The sequence below is a fragment of the Corvus cornix genome, chromosome 1A (assembly GCF_000738735.6).
Source record: "Corvus cornix cornix isolate S_Up_H32 chromosome 1A, ASM73873v5, whole genome shotgun sequence".
Lineage (NCBI taxonomy): Eukaryota > Metazoa > Chordata > Aves > Passeriformes > Corvidae > Corvus > Corvus cornix.
The window spans coordinates 13886299-13906952 of NC_047057.1; the positions used below are offsets into that span (position 1 = coordinate 13886299).

General features: G+C 39.6%; 1 protein-coding gene across 4 annotated transcripts in view; it reads left to right on the forward strand.

Annotated features, from left to right (window-relative positions):
• The window catches only part of ERGIC2 (ERGIC and golgi 2), a 31617-nt gene that overhangs the window by 1636 nt on the left and 9327 nt on the right, over nucleotides 1-20654 (forward strand). Inside the window, exons 1-14 of one of the 4 annotated variants that reach the window (XM_039571523.1) lie at nucleotides 1439-1554; nucleotides 3327-3445; nucleotides 3783-3928; nucleotides 6693-6801; nucleotides 8192-8238; nucleotides 9159-9229; nucleotides 9781-9821; nucleotides 10545-10646; nucleotides 12109-12204; nucleotides 12930-12985; nucleotides 13925-14023; nucleotides 15180-15277; nucleotides 18630-18792; nucleotides 20383-20462. In XM_039571523.1, the coding sequence (XP_039427457.1) occupies nucleotides 3823-3928; nucleotides 6693-6801; nucleotides 8192-8238; nucleotides 9159-9229; nucleotides 9781-9821; nucleotides 10545-10646; nucleotides 12109-12204; nucleotides 12930-12985; nucleotides 13925-14023; nucleotides 15180-15277; nucleotides 18630-18792; nucleotides 20383-20462 (1068 nt within the window). In that variant the 5' untranslated portion in view covers nucleotides 1439-1554; nucleotides 3327-3445; nucleotides 3783-3822. Of the gene's footprint in view, nucleotides 1-1438; nucleotides 1555-2643; nucleotides 2664-3326; nucleotides 3446-3782; nucleotides 3929-6692; nucleotides 6802-8191; nucleotides 8239-9158; nucleotides 9230-9780; nucleotides 9822-10544; nucleotides 10647-12108; nucleotides 12205-12929; nucleotides 12986-13924; nucleotides 14024-15179; nucleotides 15278-18629; nucleotides 18793-20382; nucleotides 20463-20654 lie in introns of those variants that run through there. The other 3 variants (XM_039571521.1, XM_019283576.2, XM_010395606.3) reach the window with 3 other exon arrangements.

The following is a 20654-nucleotide window of genomic DNA, read 5'->3' on the forward strand; positions in this document are numbered from 1 at the left end:
TTCTGTCTGATCCAGTTGTTATTATAGTTGCTAAAATGATAGAAACAGACTGATCAGAATTCGGTGAGAACACTGGCATGTTGCTGCATGCTTTGTTTCCTTCCTGCCTATCCCTAAAAAGCAAAAAATACTCTGAATCTGTACTCCTTTCTCATTTCAGGCTCCTTTCATTGTCAAATGCTGTATATACCCAAAAAGTTGTTTAATGCAAATTGTGTATACTTTGGCATGCTACTGAAACTGTTTGTCATGTATCTACCCTTTCCTCTAAACCATTAAAAAGAGCAAATCTGAATTAATGTTGTGGAATTCACCACTATCTGTGTTTCTAGAGTATGGGTTTTATTTGCTTGCCTCGTTACCAAAAATACTTCAGTCTCTTTTTTTTCCAATCTATGACTATAAATGTTAGTATATATATTTTTTAAACTTTATATGGAGCAATTTTTCTTAAATCATTTTGATATCATCTAAGATGTTAGTACTTCCTGGAAAATATTGGGAGAGCTCCCTTTTTGGCTGTAAAGTGTCTAGGATGGGTCAGCTCTGGGCAGGGTGGCAGTAGCATAAAGTAACCCCACGATAATCGACTTGGTATGTCTGTTTTGGTACCATCACAGACATAAAGCCTACTGGAGACCCTGGCACAGAGAATGAGAGAGCTGCTAAGACTGTAAGGAAAAATCGGGAGATAAACTAACGCTGCAGATACTAAGGCATAAAGCTTGTGGCGAGGCAGTGCCTAATAGTTAACTCCACCAGCGCAGGGAAAAGGACTGAGATTTTGGGTATACATGAGCCCTCTTACTTTCTTCATTTCAGGTCTGACGATGGCTTGTGTGTTTAAAATCTTTCCTTCCCCACTATTGTAGCCCACTGCCTTAAAGTCTTTTCCTTCAACGTTAATCCAAGATACTGCCTCTTTTCAAATGCTGCCTGCTTCTATATTCTTAGTGTCCAAACCAGTATTAACACTGTAAGCCACGTGATAGTCGTTAATCAGTTTGCTTTGGAAGGTGCTTGATACACATCGCTTTAAACGATCGCTCAGTACCTCGCAGGGTCACAGATTCGCCGGAGCAGCACGTCCCTTCTGTCACGGCGGGGGTGGCATTGCCATGCCCGGGACCCCACGCGCCTGCGGGACCGGCTGCGGAGCTGTGCAGGAAGCCCTGCGAGCGGCGTGGGACCGCACTCCCTGCGGCTCCGGAGGCTCGGCCCGCGGTTGCTCGCGGCTCCGCTCCCCGGCAGGGGCCGGCAGCCGCCGCTCCCCGGGTGCCGCGGGGCGGGGCACGGCCCCCGCTGTGTCCATGTGCGCCCGTTCCTGCTCATCCCGGCGCATGCCCGAGGGGCTGCGAGCATGCGCGCAGGGGCGGGCGGGGCGCTCCGCCGCTCCCGTCGGCCCGCGGCTCCCGCCGGGCGTCGGCGGCGGAGCGAGCCCGCCCCGGCCGGCGGTGCCATGCTCAGCGGGGCGGGCGCCGGGCAGCGCGTTGCGGCTCGTCTTCCCCGACTGGCCTCGCCCGCGGCGCTGGGCAGCGGCGGCTGAAGCGAGAGGTAGGGGACGGCGGGGGCGCGGCCTGTCCCGTCCCGCGGCTGCCCGGTGCCTGGCGGAGGCCGGGAGCACCTGCGGCCCGCACAGGTGTGTGGGCTCCGAGCTGGCGGCCGGAGCCTCCCTCGGCCTGGGCAGCCGGGACCGAGGCCCCGGGAGGGGGTTCAGGCGTGGGGCTGCTCCGCGCCCGTGGGAGCGGGTGTTGGGACCCGCCGGTAGCGGCTGTGCTGCCAAGTTATCCAAGGAAGCGAAAACCGCCCGAGCCCCTCGGGTGTGTCGGAGTTGCCGTGGCTTCGAGCGGGCCTCTAGTCTCGAGTGGCATTTGTGCTGTGCTTTGTCCCTTATTTAGCTTGTAATAATAATTATAACGTTTCTTAACGCAATTGGCTCTTGCATTCATAATCCCTTACTTTCATAGCAATGGACTCCGAGTTTTTTTGGCGTTTCTGTAGTACGTGTGTGGAGATGGGCAGGGGGAAGGGATCAGGTCTCCATCTGGGTTTGTAGCTGAAAGTGAGTCTGTGTGGGATTAAAGAAACCAATGAACAGACTGCATACTTCTAGCTGGATTACAAAAATCCACGTGCTTACTGATGCAGGATGATTTAGAAAGTTTTTTAGTAAAGTGCTCTCAAGTTTCCTGTGTTTATCTTGTGCCTCTTTACGGTGTGCTGTTACACATACGATAACAGGGACGATATGCGGAAAATGAAATGGTGCTGTGTTGGCTTCATTGCTACATGTGTAGGGTAACAGGCAAGCCCCGCTGGTGTTTCCTCTGTGTTAACGAATGTTATGACTTCAATCGTCGTGTCCAAGCAGCTGCTTTGCCTTATCTGTGCTCTGAAGTTTTCCAACTTTTTCTTGAGCTACTCTTGAGTTAATTCTTTAAAACGGTTATGTGGTGTAGTGAGGACAGAACCTTGCTTCCTGATGATTCTTTTTTATGCTGTATAACCAAAAGCCTGTTCCGGTGCCTATCCTCTCTGCCCACTCCAACTGTGGTTCCTTTGAATCTTCTGCAACACACACGGTACCATTTTGTTGATCTCTGCAGCCTAGCCAAGTGCAGAGTCTGTGTCTGAAGTCAGTTTGTGTAATGAGAAAGTTGCAGGTATAGATGATTTTTCTTGTGTGAACTTTAATTTCCAGTAGAGCCTATTGCTTTGTTACTACATGGTACAAAGCCTGCTCAACACCAGGAAGGGGCAGAGCAGGGAATATATCTTGAGTAATTTCACTGGGATGCCAGAGACTTGATGTTCTCTTGAAACAGGGGAGATGAGTTCACAAATTTCTCTACAAGACGATGATGATAACTGTCTTGTGTTAGCAGTGTGAGTTAGTTTGCCCACCTTATAGTGTTTAAATAGGGAACAATAAGATGATATTCTCAGAATGCAGTAAATGCATGTTGGTTTTCTTAGCTTCTGAAATTCAGGGTGAAGTTCAGCAGTTCCCCAGAAGAAAAACAACAGTGTCAACTTGTTAAAACTTGTGGCATATTGGCAGGACCAGGTTGTGAGCATATTGCCATGATTTGGAAATGGTTCAAGACAGTATTTTCTGGGAAGGCTGCTTTTCTCAGCATCCTGCTGCTTGATATGACTCCAAGCAGAGATCATGGACAGAAATGATTCTGAAGGATGGAGTTAGGATTTGATCCGTGGCTTGCTTTGGGAGGTATTTTTTTAGAGGAAAAAAATGTTCATTTTATGATCATAATATTCTACACCTGTGAAAATGCAAAATGCACTTTTTTTTTTTTTTTTTTTAGGATATAGTTTGTGGCCACACTGGCCCAATGTAGGAGCCCAGAGCAGTCTGATATCCTCTGAAGTTTATGCAGCCTATTACATATTTCCTCCTAAGTCAGTGACTTCTATGCGCTGTCAGGTCTGTTTAGCAAGTTTACTTCAAGATGGAGTTCAAATTTTCTTTTAAATTTAAAATGCAATATATTCACTACCAAAAAGAACTTAATTGAGAAAGACATTAATCATCATAACTAAATGGTGGATGTGCTGGATGTGGCTGGACTGTAAGCAGCGGTGTCCAGGCCAACTTTAACCATTTTGTTGAAGCAAGAATGACCATCCAGTTGTCTAGAGTGTGTTTCTTGAAAACATATTTCTGGGGTTTTAATGGCATTATTATTGCTTTATGTTAAAGCCAGTCAGTTTGAGCCATAGTGCTTGTGTCTTTTAATCACAACAATTTATTCTCAAATTAGAGGGAATATATGAAGGAGGAGGTGGAGGAGTGTTCTGAAGATGAGGCGACTGAATCGGAAGAAGACCTTGAATTTGATGAAAGAATTGGATGCCTTTCCAAAGGTTCCTGAAAGCTATGTGGAGACTTCAGCAAGTGGAGGCACAGGTAGGCCTTGTTGAGATGCTGATATTGACAGAAACTTCAGCACAAAGAAGACAGGCATCTGTGTTCACTTGAAACTAGCCAAAATTGGTTTCTTGAATTCTTTGGTGGACTGACAGAGCTCACCCCCTTGAAGTAAAGACATAATATCTTATCCAGACAGATGCATCCATCATTCATCTGAAGGGAGATTTTTGTCTAAAGCTGATGAGACTCAACCCAATGTAAAGGTTGGAAGTACAAACTCTAACCAGTTGCAACTGGAAGTGCCCTGTGCCAAGGCTGTAATAAAACTTTCTCATTTGTTGTCTCACCAAGTTCTTTTCTTGGTGTCAGGTTTCTGGGTGAGACTGAGTGAGCATGAGCTAAAATGATGGTGGGATTCAACACTATGCTTTTGCAAAAGAAGAAAAATTTTCTCTAGAGGCAGATAAATTGAGCATCAGGATGAAGAGCAGTTTTCTAAAGCTTTTGTCTTGAAGGTGTACTTGATATTAAGAGTAAGGAAAGCCCTTTGAAGAACTAAACACTTTAATCCAGGACATGTGCTTGTACTGTCCCTATTAGTTACTTGAGCTTCTCTGAAAAAGCTGTAGCTGAGAAAAAGGCCTATCCTTATGTATCTAATCATAAAATTGTGTCTTTAAGTTGAGCTGAGTTACAGGTAGCCTGATCTGGAAGCAGTGACTTTATCTCTTGGACTATTGGAATTATTTGCAGATAGGAAACTGCTAGCACTTAGAAATGGAGGACAAAAATATCTCTCATCTGTGATTATGCCTGAAACTCAGTTGAATAAAAAGTTCAAGAAGCAGTTGCAACCTACAGATAAGCCTTTGAAGTTGTTATGCCACTTATAATGTAGAAGTATCAGAAGGATCTATATTACTTTGCTGTTTCCTCAAGTGCACTGTTAATAATTAAAGGATTATTGTATATAGAATAATCTCTAAGAAGTGTTTAAATAACTCTTTGTTAATGTTAGTCCCAGTTCCTGAGGAAACAAGTGTGTTGTTTCTATGGTGTAATTTGCATAAAACCACCAAATACTTAAAAAATCCTTTTCTGTAGTATAGCACCATCCTTCATGAGAACTTTGCTTCGGTGAGTGGTGTCTTAAGGATTTCTCAACACCAGAAGTTACTTTAACATTCTTTGGTTTTATCCCAGTAACTTTATAAATGACAATATAGGATTGTCTTTTTCTGTGCCATTATGAAATCTGAATAATAGTATTCCTGTTTCGTTCAGGATTAAAGTGTCAGGCTTACTTTCTGGTGTGATAGGGATCTAACACATACCAGGACTCTATTCTCAAACTTCCACTGCCTTCAAACTCATTGCAAAAGAAGTACTGGTCTCTCAAACAGGCTGAGAAGGGTCTGGGAGGCTCTGGGGCTGGGAGACCCTTCGGAAAAGAAAATTCTACAGGAGTTCATTTTCCTGTTCAGATTCACACATACCTTTGCTGAGAATTATTCAGAAAGCAGCTATGGCTCTAATTGTGTTTGTGTTGCTCTGGACAGCCTGTATGGCTCCAGCTTTCCTCTTGCATAGCCAGGGTGAGTCCAGCCTACTGGCTCCAAAAAACAGTTGAGAGCTAGAATAATTAACTGTCTAGTGCAGTTGACATGAAGGGTTTCATATATGGGATTGTTACATAGTGTCAGCTGAAAGCTAGAACTGGAAACGTTGCTGATCAATTCAGCTGTCAACAGCTTCTTTCCTGATCCCCAAGAACAGTGCTGTTATTCCCTGCTCCCACCTCTGGCCTGTGGACCACTGTATAGTGAGTTGAAGCCTATCAACAATGAGCTTTTCTCAAGTTGCCCTTCACAGATTCCATAGAGATACTCCACAGAATGCAGATGAAAAAATCTACAGTGCCAATAAGCTGTACAAATTGCTACTATGCTCCCTATCTGAAGTGTTTTCAAGCTTACAAAAGCCATGATTTAATAGAAGGGACACAGCAGGTGCTTCTGCGCATCTGTTACTGTGTTTCTGACTGTGCAGCAGGGTGATCTTCCCATTGCATGGTACAACTTTGCAAATGTGATGAGTAGGCTGCCTTGGAGATAAGTGAAGCACATGTACCACTAAAATACACCAATTAGTTTTCATCCTAAAAATAATTTCAAGTTCTTCACTTATTGGTAGAATGAATAGCTGCTTTTTGCTTGTTGCCAGAGGGAAAATTGTTTGAAATATTGGGGTGGGAGTCATGACTGTGCAGCTATACATAAGTAATATAATGCATATTATTTCTCTTGTCGGCTAGCTTCTCGAGTCTAAAACTTGATATAAAAAAATTGTTATAAAAACTTAACTTGTAGACAAGTGGAGGCTTGAAGGGATTTCAAGGTGCACTACCTTCTTCTTTCGTGTTGGAGGTTAGGTTTGAGTTTTCCTAGACCATCCCTGACAATGATTTGTGTGCGTTTTATATGTGGAGGAGGATATAGCCTGTTCTTAAACTTTCTGTACAGGGATTTCACAACCTCGTAATCATTCCAGTATTTGACTATACTTAAAAAGTAGTTTTTTGATGCAAAGGTAGGACTTCCTCTTTTCCACTCCTGTTTAAAAACAAATACTACTGGTATGAAAACAGCTCTCTAAGAGTAGTTTTTGGATTTATAAATCAAAGATACTAGTGTTGTACTGGTAATGCTCAACTTCTGGAATTGTTAGAATTTTGTTCTGCTTATGTTTCTGAATAGTATTTCTCACAGTCAGAATTTCTACTTTTTTTTCCTCTGACCAGTTTCTCTGATAGCATTTACAACAATCGCTTTCCTGACTATAATGGAGTTCATGGTGTACCGGGACACATGGATGAAATACGAATATGAAGTAGACAAGGATTTTACTAGGTAACATTATTTGTTATAATTCTTTTCAAAATGTTAGTTGCCTGCATTTCAGGAAAGAAGAGATTTAAAATGTTCATGTGACTTGAAAGCAATTTATAATTGAAATTACAGATTAAATACTACAGAGATTTGATTTTTCTTCTGTTGATTGATTTGGGGTTTTTTCTTTTATGTAATCTATGAAGAAGATAAATTGAGCAATTCTGCAATGAAGAAGTTAAAATAGTATAGGTTTGTTATTGAAGGAGTTCCCTTAGGAATTATTTGCTAACAATTCAGAGAACACTGTAAGATGTAACTCTACATCTGGTAGATAAACCCCCCACACGCTGGCACCAGGCTTTCTCTAGTGCATACAGTTAGTATGTTGCCATTATACTTTGTGCTGCTGGAGGTGAACCTCAGAATTTGTCTGCATTATCTAGAGGTTGCTCCTGATTTTGTCTCCAGTTACAGCCCCCCGAAGATGTGTTTGCTGATGGTTTCATGTGCCTCTCTGGACTGTGTTTGCCTTTCTTCCAGAGCTGAGTCCCTGTGAAGTTAATGCAGATTTTGTGCCCGGAACACCTTTAAATGTCATGTGTCTGGAACTGAAATAACTTTAAAAGCTGTTTAAGTAGTTGCTGTGGTAACAAGCTAAAGATACGTGTATTAATTGGATGTCTTGTACATCAGAAATAACAAAGGTTTCTGTGATGGAGGAAAAAAAAAAGAAAAAGGAGATGCATCAAAAACTCGGATAATAGTAAATCTGTTCAGACAGCTGGGATTTCACATTTAGGTCTTTGCTAAAGTGGGTTATATCCCAAGTGAAGCTATCACACGGGAAGGGTAGTCTGTCAGTTAAGAGACTGTTACGGGATTTGGGATATGTCCTGCTACACATCTCCCAGTTTGACTGTGGGCTAATCACTCAGCCTGTGGTTCTTGACAATTTGAACCAATGGAGACGTCTCCTCTCTACTGACCCTGTCTGACCCCAGGTTGAGCCATTGTTGAATCCCTTGCTTATGCGATTTGCTTGTGGCCAGCTAAGTCCCAGAGGAAGCTCCCTGAGAGCAGAATCCTGTGACTATAGTGGGGAGATTTATTCCTTATAGTTCAGGTGATTTTTGTGAAACTTAACATGAAAACCAATAGGAAATGCCCAGAACATTGGGGAATGCCACACAATCAGACTTTTGGTGTGATGGAGGTTATCTCTTAAGTTACAAATGCTTTAATGTGCTCCAAAAATCCATGTTGCTTCACCCACATTTTAAACAGCTTTATATTTATTGGTATAGATTGTGGTACTTGACTGTGTTTCTGCAAGTAGTCTGAGATTTTTTTCTTGATACTTTTATTCAGTGTTACTTAATAGATTTTTGCCTTTTTTTTTTCTTTCCAGTAAATTAAGGATCAATATTGATATTACAGTTGCCATGAGGTGTCAGTGTAAGTATTCCATCAATGAAGGTTTTTAAACACTTCAGAGCCTCTTTAGAGAACACACTTGCTCACAATGTAGTTGGATACCATTCAAAATATTTTACCAGTGTCATTTCTTCTGATCTTAATGGCATGTAGTGATCTTAATGGCATGACTCATTGAAAGAATTGGTAAGAAATGTGAAGAAGAATATCTGTGTCATCTCACTCGCATCTCACAGAACCTTGCTTTGTCTGTCAGCAGGAACAGGATCTGTTGTTCCACTCTCTCCTTAGTTTGTGAGACACAACTCAGCAGCAGGAATTTATAACAATTTTTATTTATTTATGAACCTGGGCTATATTAAGCTGGTCTGCTGTTTAACAGCACTGAAACCATCACGTAATTTCACCCTCATGAACATAAGAGGGATGCCTTCCATATTAAAGGCAATACTTATTATTATTCTGACATCATTTAGGTAATGAACCATTATTGTGTTCAGTGTTGCTTGTCCTGGACTGAGAGAAGAGAGAATACTACTTCTACCAGGAATGCAAGCAAATTTTCAGGACTCACTTTTTTTGGCTAGTTTAAACCTTGCATTAATTGTATGATACGTCAGTGGGGTTGGGGGTTTTTTTGGTCTCTATTCAGTGCTTGTAAAACAGGAGAAAATATTTATGCATAGCAGATCTTAGAAAGCTTGTATGTATGGTTTATACAACTTCTCTGTAGGTGTTAAAAATCAGTGAGAAAATACTGCAGATCTGAGGACTTTTTGGTCAATGTCCATCAGCTCATATTGAAGGTTAAATAGGTTGAAGGAACAATAACATATACTGAAGTTTACCACTGTACTGTGAAACTTTCTACTTGATTTTTTTTTTTTTTTGCTTGTCTCTGATCATCTGTGCAACTTAATATTTCTCCCTGTTTAAAATAGATGTGGGGGCTGATGTTCTGGATTTAGCAGAAACAATGGTTGCCTCTGCAGATGGGTTAATCTATGAACCAGTAAGTTGATTCTTACCTTTTTATTTAGAAACTGAATTCCTTTTGGTGCAAAGCACTATGGGGCCAGTTCGCTTGCTTGTGTTTGTTTTTTTCTCCACCAGCCTCTTAGAGAAACATTCTGTTGTTGATCTCTTTTGGCCATAGCTTCTGAGTACATTTGAGCATTAATTGCAATTGAATTTACTGAGTACATTTGTCTTAACCAACTTGGTGAACAGATGTTACTAGTGATCCTCTAATGCTGATGAAGTATAGCAGGTGTGTTGGCTTGTCTTTAGTTCTTCATGTGGGATGATCCTAGAAATAAACAACCTGCACTTGGACCCCTGTCTTCCAAAGATTGCTCCTTTGCAATTCAGGGTGGGAAGGGATGGAAATTTTTATACTTGAACACAAAATGTATTCTTTAAACTGCAAAGTGCTTTCATAAACTAGTCTGTGTTATCAAGTGTGAAGTTGATTATAACTATTCCCACACCCCAATTCTCTTCTGGGTTTCATGGAAAGGGTGCTTTCTGTGTGTTTTATTAGATGTGTTATTTTTGTTTCAGGTAGTATTTGAGCTCACCCCACAACAAAAAGAATTGCAAAGGTAAAGCACTGAGATGCATGTTTATGTTTGTATTATTTGTACTGGAAGGGATTTTGAAGTACACCAGAGCTACATGACTCAGCTATGTCTTGGGTCTACCAGTACCTGCTTGTAATTTAAGAATGCAAACCTGCAAAAGATACTAAGTTACTTTGCTTTCCTCATTATTTAAGACCTCTGTTATGGAGAAAGAAAATTTACTTTGGACTTACCTGTTGATTTGGGTCAGGCAGTTGCAAGCCAAGGTGTATGGACTCCCTCAGCTTCTGTTTCCAAATGAATGCTTGGTAGCACAAGTTAAAATTATGGGATCAAGTATGTAAAATAGATATCTAAATGTCAAAGCTGAGCTGTAGTAACAAATTGGCATATTCTTGCAGAAACAAATTAATTATTTCCTATAATTTAATCGACACAGTGTTTATCCCTTAAACTGTAATAGCCTGGCATTGTGTGTGCCCACTGTACTGATAGTCTTGTAATAGAACTGAAGCTTTTTTGGGGGTCTGGATAGTTCTGGTGTTTTGGTAACACACTGCTGTGAACACCTGAGCTTTAAATTCTGTATAAAATATTATTCCCAGAGTTTAATGCAATGCTTTAATACTGTCATCAACTTTGTTAACTTCTTGATTTGCAACCTGCAATTGAAGCCAATAATTAATTGTGAAGCTAGATTTTGTTTTACTGTTGCATGCTTTCACACTTGTCTCTGATCTTTAGGATGCTTCAACTAATTCAGAGTAGGCTGCAGGAAGAACACTCTCTTCAAGATGTGATATTCAAAAGTGCTTTTAAAAGTGCTTCTACAGCACTGCCACCACGGTAAGAAAAACTGGGATTTTGAGTCATTATTCCCCTTTCCTCCAACCCTATATAATTAGACTTAACATTTTATTGTGGTTATGATTCCACCCCACCCCCAGAAGACAAGGTTGTAAGAAAAGATCCTGCTGCTTTTTAATGAATTTTGAAGTAGTGTGCTTGATACTTGCTTTAGAGAGCTGTTGTTTTATGAAAACCTCTGGGGTTTCCAACCTGGAGAAGGTTTCCAGGTTTCGTGTGTGTGCTTGCACGTACATATACAGACACAAAACTAAATATATGCACACACCTTTTTATTTCATTTGGTCTGATGCTTCCTTCTTAATGGGAATTGGAAATGCCAGAGCAATACTAAACAAGAACCCTTTTTTTGAACTACCTTTCTGTCCAGCAGCTCTTAAAAGCAGTGCTACTATTGCCTTCGTCTTAATGCTTCATAGTTTTAAATGAATCAATCTTTGAATACGAATGTGTTTCATTAGTAAATTCCTGTGTCTAAGATAAGATTGTGTGGAGAAACCTTGCTGTTTTCACTTAATTCCAGCTACCCACAAATGTTGAGATATTAGTGCATAGAATATTTGTTCTGCTGAATCTAGATGCTATGTGATTGTATTTTTTTTCCCCCAGGGGGAAACACTTTCTACATGAAAGCTGAAATTCTCTCTACTTAAAAACAGAAACAGCAGCAAACAAAAAATACTGAATAAAACAAAACAGACACCAAAGCTGCCATGCACACTCTCTGTGTTGTAATCTCCCTGTCTGAGGACCAAATACATTGTTTCTCCTAAGGCAACCCTGAAGATGGCTCAAAAAATCTTTTTTTCTCAATTGCTTGATGTTTTCAGATTAATTAAGTCCTTCTGTGCCTCTGTGTTCCTTGTTAGTGCAATATTTGAAATGGTATTTATGCTTGAGATGTGTTTAAAAAAATTTTGTTTTCATTTTCCTCTAAGGAGCAGATTTGGAAATACATTCTTGTGTTGTGGACATCACAACATGAGTGGGGAGTGGAAGCTTTCATAAAAAATAAATGTTGAAAGCTCTTCTTGCTGTGTTGTTAATGTGACCAAAATTTATTTGGTTCTGTTCATTGTAGCATTAAAATTTTCCCAAGGAGCCATTTTTGGTAGAAGGAAGTGGGAAAATAAAAATCCTTGGGGCAGATATACTTATGGTCTAATACTTTCTGTTCATGTGTTCAGATATTGTAAGCCAGTGTTGTAGGCCAGATCTCTGAATACAAGTATGAATGAAAGCTCCTTGGTTTCATCAAACTGATCTTTACTAGTTTCCCTCCCTTCTGCCATCTTTGCTATAATTCCGGAATACGGTAAGGACAGGTAGATGATAATGCTGGATCTTTGTGCTAGGAAAAAGAGATCTAACTGTACTGCTGTTATTTCTGCTAGATAGTGAATATTCTCAAGTACTTCCAATGTTGTTTTTATTTGAACAGGGAAGATAATTCATTACAGTCTCCAGATGCATGCAGAATTCATGGTCATCTCTATGTCAATAAAGTGGCAGGGAACTTTCACATAACTGTGGGCAAGTATGTTCTGTTCAATTCCTGAAAATAATCCCTTGACTTCTACATTTTGTATAGTGCATGTATGTATATAAGTGTGTGTGCTTTTACACTTCAGTTAATGACTGGGTTTTATTGACCCTTCTGTACTCATGCTTGGTATTTTTTTCCATAATAGCTTTTCTTGCACAGTTAATTTCCTTCATGAATTACTGATACCGTGCAGTGAATTGCTGCATGTAATGTAGTCATTATGAATTCCAGTGTTTTACAGGATGGAAACTCTTGAAAATTGCTTTGTCAGAGAGCAGATACAGAGTGCAGTTAACTTGCTTACTCATAGAACAAATATTGTCAAACTTTTGTTAGTGATTTGAGCAGTTCTGCAGCTTTTCATATAGTAGGACTTGGTGACTCTTCCAAAAGCACAGTTACTTGATGTATTTTTGATATTTCTGATAATGCAAGACACTAATTTTCTGTAAGAGGGTTTTTGTCAGTCCAAGATTTCTGACCTTAACTGTTCAGTCTGTCTGTACTTGACAGTAATAAAAATGTCATATTTGGGTTTTATGTAGATATACACAATAGATACCAGTTTCTAAAACGTGTATATGTTACATATATGTTATGTTATACATATGTGCATATGTACATGTTTTATAAAGTATTTATTGAAATAGAGGAGGAAAGGTAATTTTTCTGCATAGTCCTGTGTGGATTCATAAAACATTTGTTGCTTTCTTCAGGGCAATACCACACCCTCGAGGCCATGCGCACTTGGCAGCCCTTGTAAGCCATGAGTGTAAGTTCCTTCTGTCATCTCCATACCAACATACATGATTTCAGTCAGACTGCTGTCTCCTAGTTCATGTTAGGTTGTTTTAAAGATACTCTAGCTGTGCAATTGCTCTGCAAAATAAAAGTGAAGAATATTCTTTGCAATGGTCTGATTCAGTAGCAACTTAGTTTCATACATTTAACACTATTAGGATTATCTTTAGGTTGCTTCTGTAGTAATGGTAACACTGGAATTTCAGATATATTTTGTTGTAACATAGACACCATTTAAAATTTCTGTATTCAGTCCAAACTACCTCTTTCCTTGAAGACCTTTTTAAAAGGTTAAAAATTTCTGACCTTTGTCCTTAGAAACCTAATTTTTGGATTATTAAATGTCTGTTGCTGTCTTACTTAATGTGAGGCAAAGGTGACTTACTGTGAAAAATTAACTTGGTTAAACCAGTTACAGTTGGTTAAACCTCCAAATGTCTGCCCATGAGTTAATGTTAACACAACTTTAATAATTTTATAGATCTTAAGTACTTGCAAAATAGCAGTGTAGTAACTTGGAAACTGCCTCATATTTCTTCTGTACATTTGATTTATGAAATTTTAATTTTTTTAATGCAATTGCTTACAAGAACCTGAACTGTAGAATAATGTAAGTATTTGGCCAACTAGAAATTCCCTGTTATAAAATTATAACTGTTCAGCTCCACCATTGATTCAAATATAGTTACAATTTGGTTTTGAAGCTCTTTTCTAGAGAAATTTAACTTTTTTGTTAAATAATTTGGATTTGAGTTTTCTTTGAAATGTGGGTAGATCCAATGATGTGTACAGTGGTGTTTGGTAAATGCATTAATTAGAATATTTCCGTGTCAGAAATGGGTGCATCTTATTCTCTAAGTACAGAATCTCATAGTTTAAATACGCTTCATTTCTCTGTATTGTCTTTCAGCCTATAACTTCTCCCATAGAATAGATCATTTGTCATTTGGAGAGCTAATTCCAGGAATTATTAATCCTTTGGATGGAACAGAAAAAATTGCATCAGATCGTAAGTGTTGTGTGTTTAAAAAGCATCTTGTTTTCTAGGGTTTTCCAATAGTTACATTTTAAGTTTATCATTTTTCATGCATGTTGTGATTGACAAGCAGCATGTAAGGCTAAATTTGGTAGTGAGCAATGCCCTGTTCAGTTATACATGTGACATCTTAAATGGGCATTTTTTTTCTAATATGTGCACTGCTGTTCTATGCTGTTTCCCTGAAGACAATTTGTGGTTTTTTCCAGGTGTTACGTTGAAGTTACACTATGTCTGACCATATTGCAGCAGTATGTTACAGTTGAGAATCATAGATCTGACTGTTGTCATAATGGGGAAAAATAAGCCTGATTTGGTTTGAAAAATAGCACCAGGAGTCTTGGATTCTATTCCTGTATTTGGTTTGTCCCTTCCACAGTGTATTTTGTGAGACTACTACAGGATGGGTTTGTGTAGCACTTTGTTTCCTCATGTATAAATAAACGAGAGTAGTAATCTGCCTCATCCCATTACTGGCATTCCCTGTGAGAGTGAACCCCAGAACCTTCTACAGTTGCTGTTATCTCAAAGGCAGCCAGTTCCTTGGCTATTACTGCCAGAATGGTTTTTGTGTAGTTGAAATAAATTGCTTCAGTCAATTGGTGTTTGTTCCCGTAGGGAATTGCACAAAGACACAGCAATCAAGTGCATGAGCATGCTGATGGCCCTGGAAGAATTCTCTAGAAGTGTAATTGAGAGAAAAGCTGTAACCAGTTTAGAAGGACTTCCAGCACTGTAGATAAAATTCAGTGGCTAAAATTTATTCAGACCACTGTGAGATATGTATTTATCATGAAACGTGTGACAATGTGAAACTCGTTCTAGTGCCCCGGAAAACACTACCTGTCCATTTCATTTGAAGCTTTGAGTGGCCTGACCTTAATGAGTCTTTTCATTACATGGGAAAAATATAAATTTCTGAGTATAAATGGGACATGTGTCTTTTCCATGGAAACTAACTTTGTTTGTACAGATGGTGCTGAAGTAGTTTTGGCAGTGCTGGCATTCCTTGAAGAATGTCCCAAGTGCAAATGGCTTAGATGATTTATTATTTCTTTGATTTATTTGTGAATATCTCAGATGGCCTCTGTTCTTGATTCAACAGTTAAGATTTTTTTTTTTCTTCTAGACAACCAGATGTTCCAGTATTTTATCACAGTTGTGCCAACCAAACTCCATACATATAAAATTTCAGCAGAAACTCATCAATTTTCAGTAACAGAAAGGGTAAGTAGAAGAAAGTAAAAAAACATGGAGATGAAAAATCTAAAAGTGATTGTTCATGACAAAAGTTCAAATGTGAAGGTTTTGAATAGTACTCTAGCATGAAGAGACAGTTTGTAGAACATTCTAGTACACTAGATTTATCATACAGCAGTGATGGTAAAATATATATATATATGCTTGGTGACACATGCAAACTTCTATTAATGTTTTGCATCTGTAGATCTGGAGTCTGATATTAGAATTAATGATAAATAGACAGTAATTTCCATTTCACTGGATGCTAATAGTGGTGGTGGTGAAATCCTCCAAGTTTTAGGTCTGTAACCTAGTGTGTAGCTTTACAAATATTTAATTCACCTTTAGCTTTTTATCCGTGTGGGAAGCAAACAAAAAGATGCAGCTCACTTTAATATCATGAACTTGGTTGTGGAATGTAAGAAATGGAAACAGAGGTAGTTTGTGTGAAAAACTGATTACACAGTAAGTGTCTCAGCTGTCTTTTAACCTTTGTTGAACCACCAAATTTAATTACTCTCAAAACAAGAGAACTTCCATTTCTGGGTTTTGGAAGGCTTTTAATTATGAATCCATAGCAAAGGTAGTTAATGGAGCATAGCATATATCATAAAGTACTAATTTTAAAGACTGCTGTGAATAGGAAAAAAGCCTTGGGTGTACTGGCTACATGTCTTATTTTCAGAGATTGAACTCTGTTTTCATCTTCTATTCAAAAGCCGAAGAAAAAAATCTTTGTGAAAAGTTTAATTAAAAATGACAGATGAAGTGGGAAGAAAGCCTTGGGTTGAAAGAAAATACGGGGATTAGTAGGATGGCAGTTCACTGTATTGCAGCTTGTGATGTTCTCCAAGGGAGAAGGAGTTTTTATTTCGCACAATTCCATGTTGTGCTTCTGAAAATACAGAGGGGGAAGTAGAGTAGAGGTGATGTCTTGATGTTCAACTTCGGACATGCAGGCCACCGAAGGGAAAGGTTTGCTCCAAAACTCTTGAAAGCTGGACTAAAGAGAGAATGAGGAGGAATTTCACAATGCAGTATACACCCACCTCCTGCTGGTTTAGCAATCTGCTTTGTGTTTTCTCTGCGCAATCTGCAACAACTAAAGCATTCCTTAGACCTCTGGATGTCAGTCAACAGCTTATCTTATTTATTATTCCTTTTTTTTAAATCTTGTATTCATTCAATTTTTCTCTCTTCCTGTGTAACAATGGTTCTGTCAATTAACTGTCCAGTCTAAGTTGGCTCTTCAGTTTTTTGTGGGGATGTATTTTTATGGAAGTTGCTACAACCACAGCTTACTTGGGAGAAAAGCCTGTGAATAATGGAGGTAAAGTGGCATTTTGTACTTGTTTGCTCTTGCTGCCTCAGTAGGCAACCCTGTTGCCTTCCAAAGCTTATTTGTGTTTAATCGTAGGGAACCAAATACTCCTATTAGATGAGCTGGGAAGGGTTGCTAAGAACAACTGTTCACTGAACACCTTGGTGCATTTATTTTGTCAAAGTAGGCACGTATGCAGACATGGAAAATGGTGGTCAGATGGCCACAGCTAGAACTTGAATGCAGTGAGGTTTAATTGCCAGTGGTGGGCACACGGGGAGGCAGAGTTTGAGAAGTGTGGGCTGAATCTTCTCCACTATTCTTGATGTTTGAGATACTGTAGTTATCTATGTTAAAAAGATTTAATTCTAGCAAGGCTTCACTGAACTATCTGATGCAAGGTTAGTTGTTTTCAGCAGATTTTAGCTATCAAAAGTTAAATCTTCTGCAGCAGTAGAAGCTGAAAGCAGATCAAAATGGTTTGCAGAAAAAGAATTCTGTTTCTTTTAAGGGTGGATTTTGTGTGTTCTCTTTAACTTCATATTCTTTTTTCACCATTTGACTTCAAAAGACCAGTAAGGCTTAGGGAAATAACAGAGGAAAAGCAAACAAAAAATAGTTTTTTCCTTTGCCAGTGGCAAGGTTCTGTTTAACTACCTTCAGTCTTCTCTTCCTTTTTAGTATGACTGATCATCCATCTCTAAATGCTGTCAGTTGTCATGCTTTGAAATGTGGAAAGCATTCTCCACTGGTTTGTTTTGTTATTTAGCCATTGCAAAGTTTTTGGGACCCGTTATCATTACTGATACATGATTTTGACATCCTTTTAACTTTGGTGTGGTAGCATAAAAAGCAGTATGGTTTATGACAGTATTAGCTAACCGAAGAAGTTGCCTAATCTGTGTTTACCAAAGTGGTATTCTGCTTTTTATTTTGTATTGTAGTCTGCATGTTTTTTCGAGCACAAACTGTTACATCTACAGAGAAATGGAGCTGTGATATATTGCTTTTCTGTTCAGTCCTGCTTATCTTGTCTTCTCAGTTCTTACTAGCTTAGGCATGGCTGAGTTTGTCTTCAGTCAGTTATGTTCTTTTCTGCTGCCCTTGTATATTTTCAGCCAGACTTACATGGCAGTACATTTATCAACACTTTTCACTAACAACAAAATGACAGCAGACTTTTGAAAGAAGCTTGTGTTGAGGTGTTGTCTCCTGAAACCTTTTTATAAAAGTAGGTATTTATAGCAGCCACACTCTCCTCTTTGGTGTCTTTTGGTTTGAGATTTTGGGCAAATGAAAAGAAACTAGAAATTTCTCAGATTAGGACTGAGGTGCCTGGTAGTTACAGCAAGTTTGGGGTGTTTATTTATTTATTGAGGTGTATTTCTTGCTGTGTGACTGTTGTCTGATATGACATAACTGACAAAAGGTTTGAAAAGAGGCTTTTGCCAAGAAATGTTGGACCAGATGTTCCTTGAGGTGCCTTCCAACCTGGTATTCTGTGATTTATATAAACCCTCTGGTTTTATATATACCTTAGCCATTGCTAAGGTTGTTCAACAACTTAAATCTCATGAAGGTTTCACCCTGAGTTAAGTGATTCATAGTAGCTGATAAAGTAGGAAGAGTTGTGACAAGTATTACACCAGTGCACTCGCTGGAGTTCAGCAGCCTAGGCCAAGACTGTGGCATTATCCTCATAGGTACCAACACCAATCCAGTTATAAAAATCCTTGTTTAAAGGACCATGTGAGCAAGTCTTGAGAGAATAGTACCAAAGCACAATAGTGAATATTGATATGCAGCACAGCAGACCAGTGACCAGGAAAGTAAATTTCTACTTCATGGTGTCTGACTTTTTAGAAGGTACTGGTCAAAGTGACCTTGATATTCTCTGGTCTTCTGTTCATTGCTAACTCTGATTAAATAACTCTTTGTCATCCCCTCTTGTAAGACTGGTTTTCTTGTGACTAATTAACAAGTGTGACTAACAAGTGTTTCTGTCTTTTCTTTCAGGAAAGAGTAATTAACCATGCAGCTGGCAGCCATGGGGTGTCAGGAATATTCATGAAATACGACATCAGTTCACTTATGGTGACAGTGACAGAAGAACACATGCCTTTTTGGCAGTTCTTAGTGAGGCTCTGTGGCATTATTGGGGGAATTTTTTCAACTACAGGTGATTATCAGTGCCTTTCTTCTAAAGTTCTATCACAATTTTTTTTTAAATCATGGTGATTGCTATGGATAAACTAGAGGGGAGTCCTCTTAACAGGTTTAAGACAAAGTGCTCATTTGTGTGCATTGAAATGTGTCATGAAAGCTACTCAGTTCTGGTGTCCCAATACGGCATTTCTGGTGTTCTGAGGGTCTTTTGTTTCCTTTTTGGTAACTATAGTGTCGCAATGACCGCCACTGACCACTGCCCAGGCTAGCTCCTGCGGTGTGCAACAGGAGTGGGGAGCAGCTGGAGGCTCTCTGCTTTAAAGCTGCTCCTCCGGAGTTCAGCTCTGCCCGGGGGAGCTGAAGCTCCAGGCACAGTGGCTGTCAGCAGTCCCGACTAGGGAGAGGATAAAAAGTAGCAAGGAGGCTTGCCACACAGGATAATCCAAGTTTATTGGAGGCAACCCACAGGAGACAAGCCTCGAGTAGCTCCAGGGAACCTCTTTTAAAGGGAGGTGGTACAATGGGGATGGCTTAAGTGGGGACCAATAGAAATCTCTAAGGGAGGGATATGGACGAGGATAGACATTTCCTTGGGCCAATAGCCCCAAAGGGAGGAGGGAAAGGGATCACATGCCCCAATGGGACATCGAGGTTTAGGGGATTTCCAAAGGGGGAGGTATCTAGAGGGGTACGGTCTCGGGGGATTGATGGGGACCACATAAGGGTAAATTGGGAGGTTTCAGATGATGGACACTGGACCTTCGGGAACAACAGGAGGGGTTTGGGTGATTGATAGGGAAAGAGCCAGAACAAGGGGAGGAGAACAACCATGTGGGAGCACCAGGGGAGCGGCTTGGGTCTGGGGCAAACCAACTGGGAATAGGAGTGGGGAAGGTAGGGATGAACCACTGGGGTACAGAAAACTTATATAAAAATACAATAAAGGTATCGCATCACCACACTATAGCAGAGTTTATTTACTTCTGGAAGAGCAAGGCTACATCTGTTTATAGATACATAGATATCTATGTATATATACACAGACACACATACTGGTATTCTGTGTATTTCCTATAGTTGGGATCCAGTAATTAAATCACTGACAAAAGTTGAGATAAAATTTCCATCTGAAGTAATTGGGAAGGTTTTCCTTATCAATTTACTGCTGGATTTGCCTCATCAAAGAGAATAAACTAAATTGAAAAGGCAGAATTCACTTACTGGTCAAGACATGAGGGTATCTGGATTACAAGTTCTTTCTTTCCTTGGCTCTCATTGGAAGAGAGCTCAGTAAAGAGACTTTGAACTAAGAGCTGCTTTTCAAAGTAGATATTTCTGTCCCTCACAATGTATTTTCACCCATGAAAGCTGGCAGAGGGAATTGCGTTTACTTGGGAGCTCTGCTTTCTCGATGCATTTCAGAATGTTAGAATTCTGCCCTGCCCTTGATATTTCCTTTCTTCATGTTAATTTCTCAGTGTTTTATGTATGGGTTTACTGCACTGTGTCCTGTGTAAGTATGGTGTATAGCTTTGTTGTAATGCTTCCATAAATAATACATTTTTACTACTGGTGACAATTTAAATGTTGTTTGACATTGCAGGAATTTTACATGGTATTGGAAGATTTGTAGCAGAAATTATTTTTTGCCGTTTTAGACTGGGCTCTTACAGATCCACATCGGTAAGGAAAAAACTTCCTCTAAGTATTTCTTTAAGTGGTACAGCTGAGGATGGATGATAAGGACAGCTTTGGGACTTGGTCCCAGGAGAATTTAAGATATTTGCAATAAACCCTCCCCTTGATACGCACATTAGCAGAGATTCAACAGCTTTTAAAAATAGTTGGAAAACCTAAAATGTAAAGAAGCAGAGT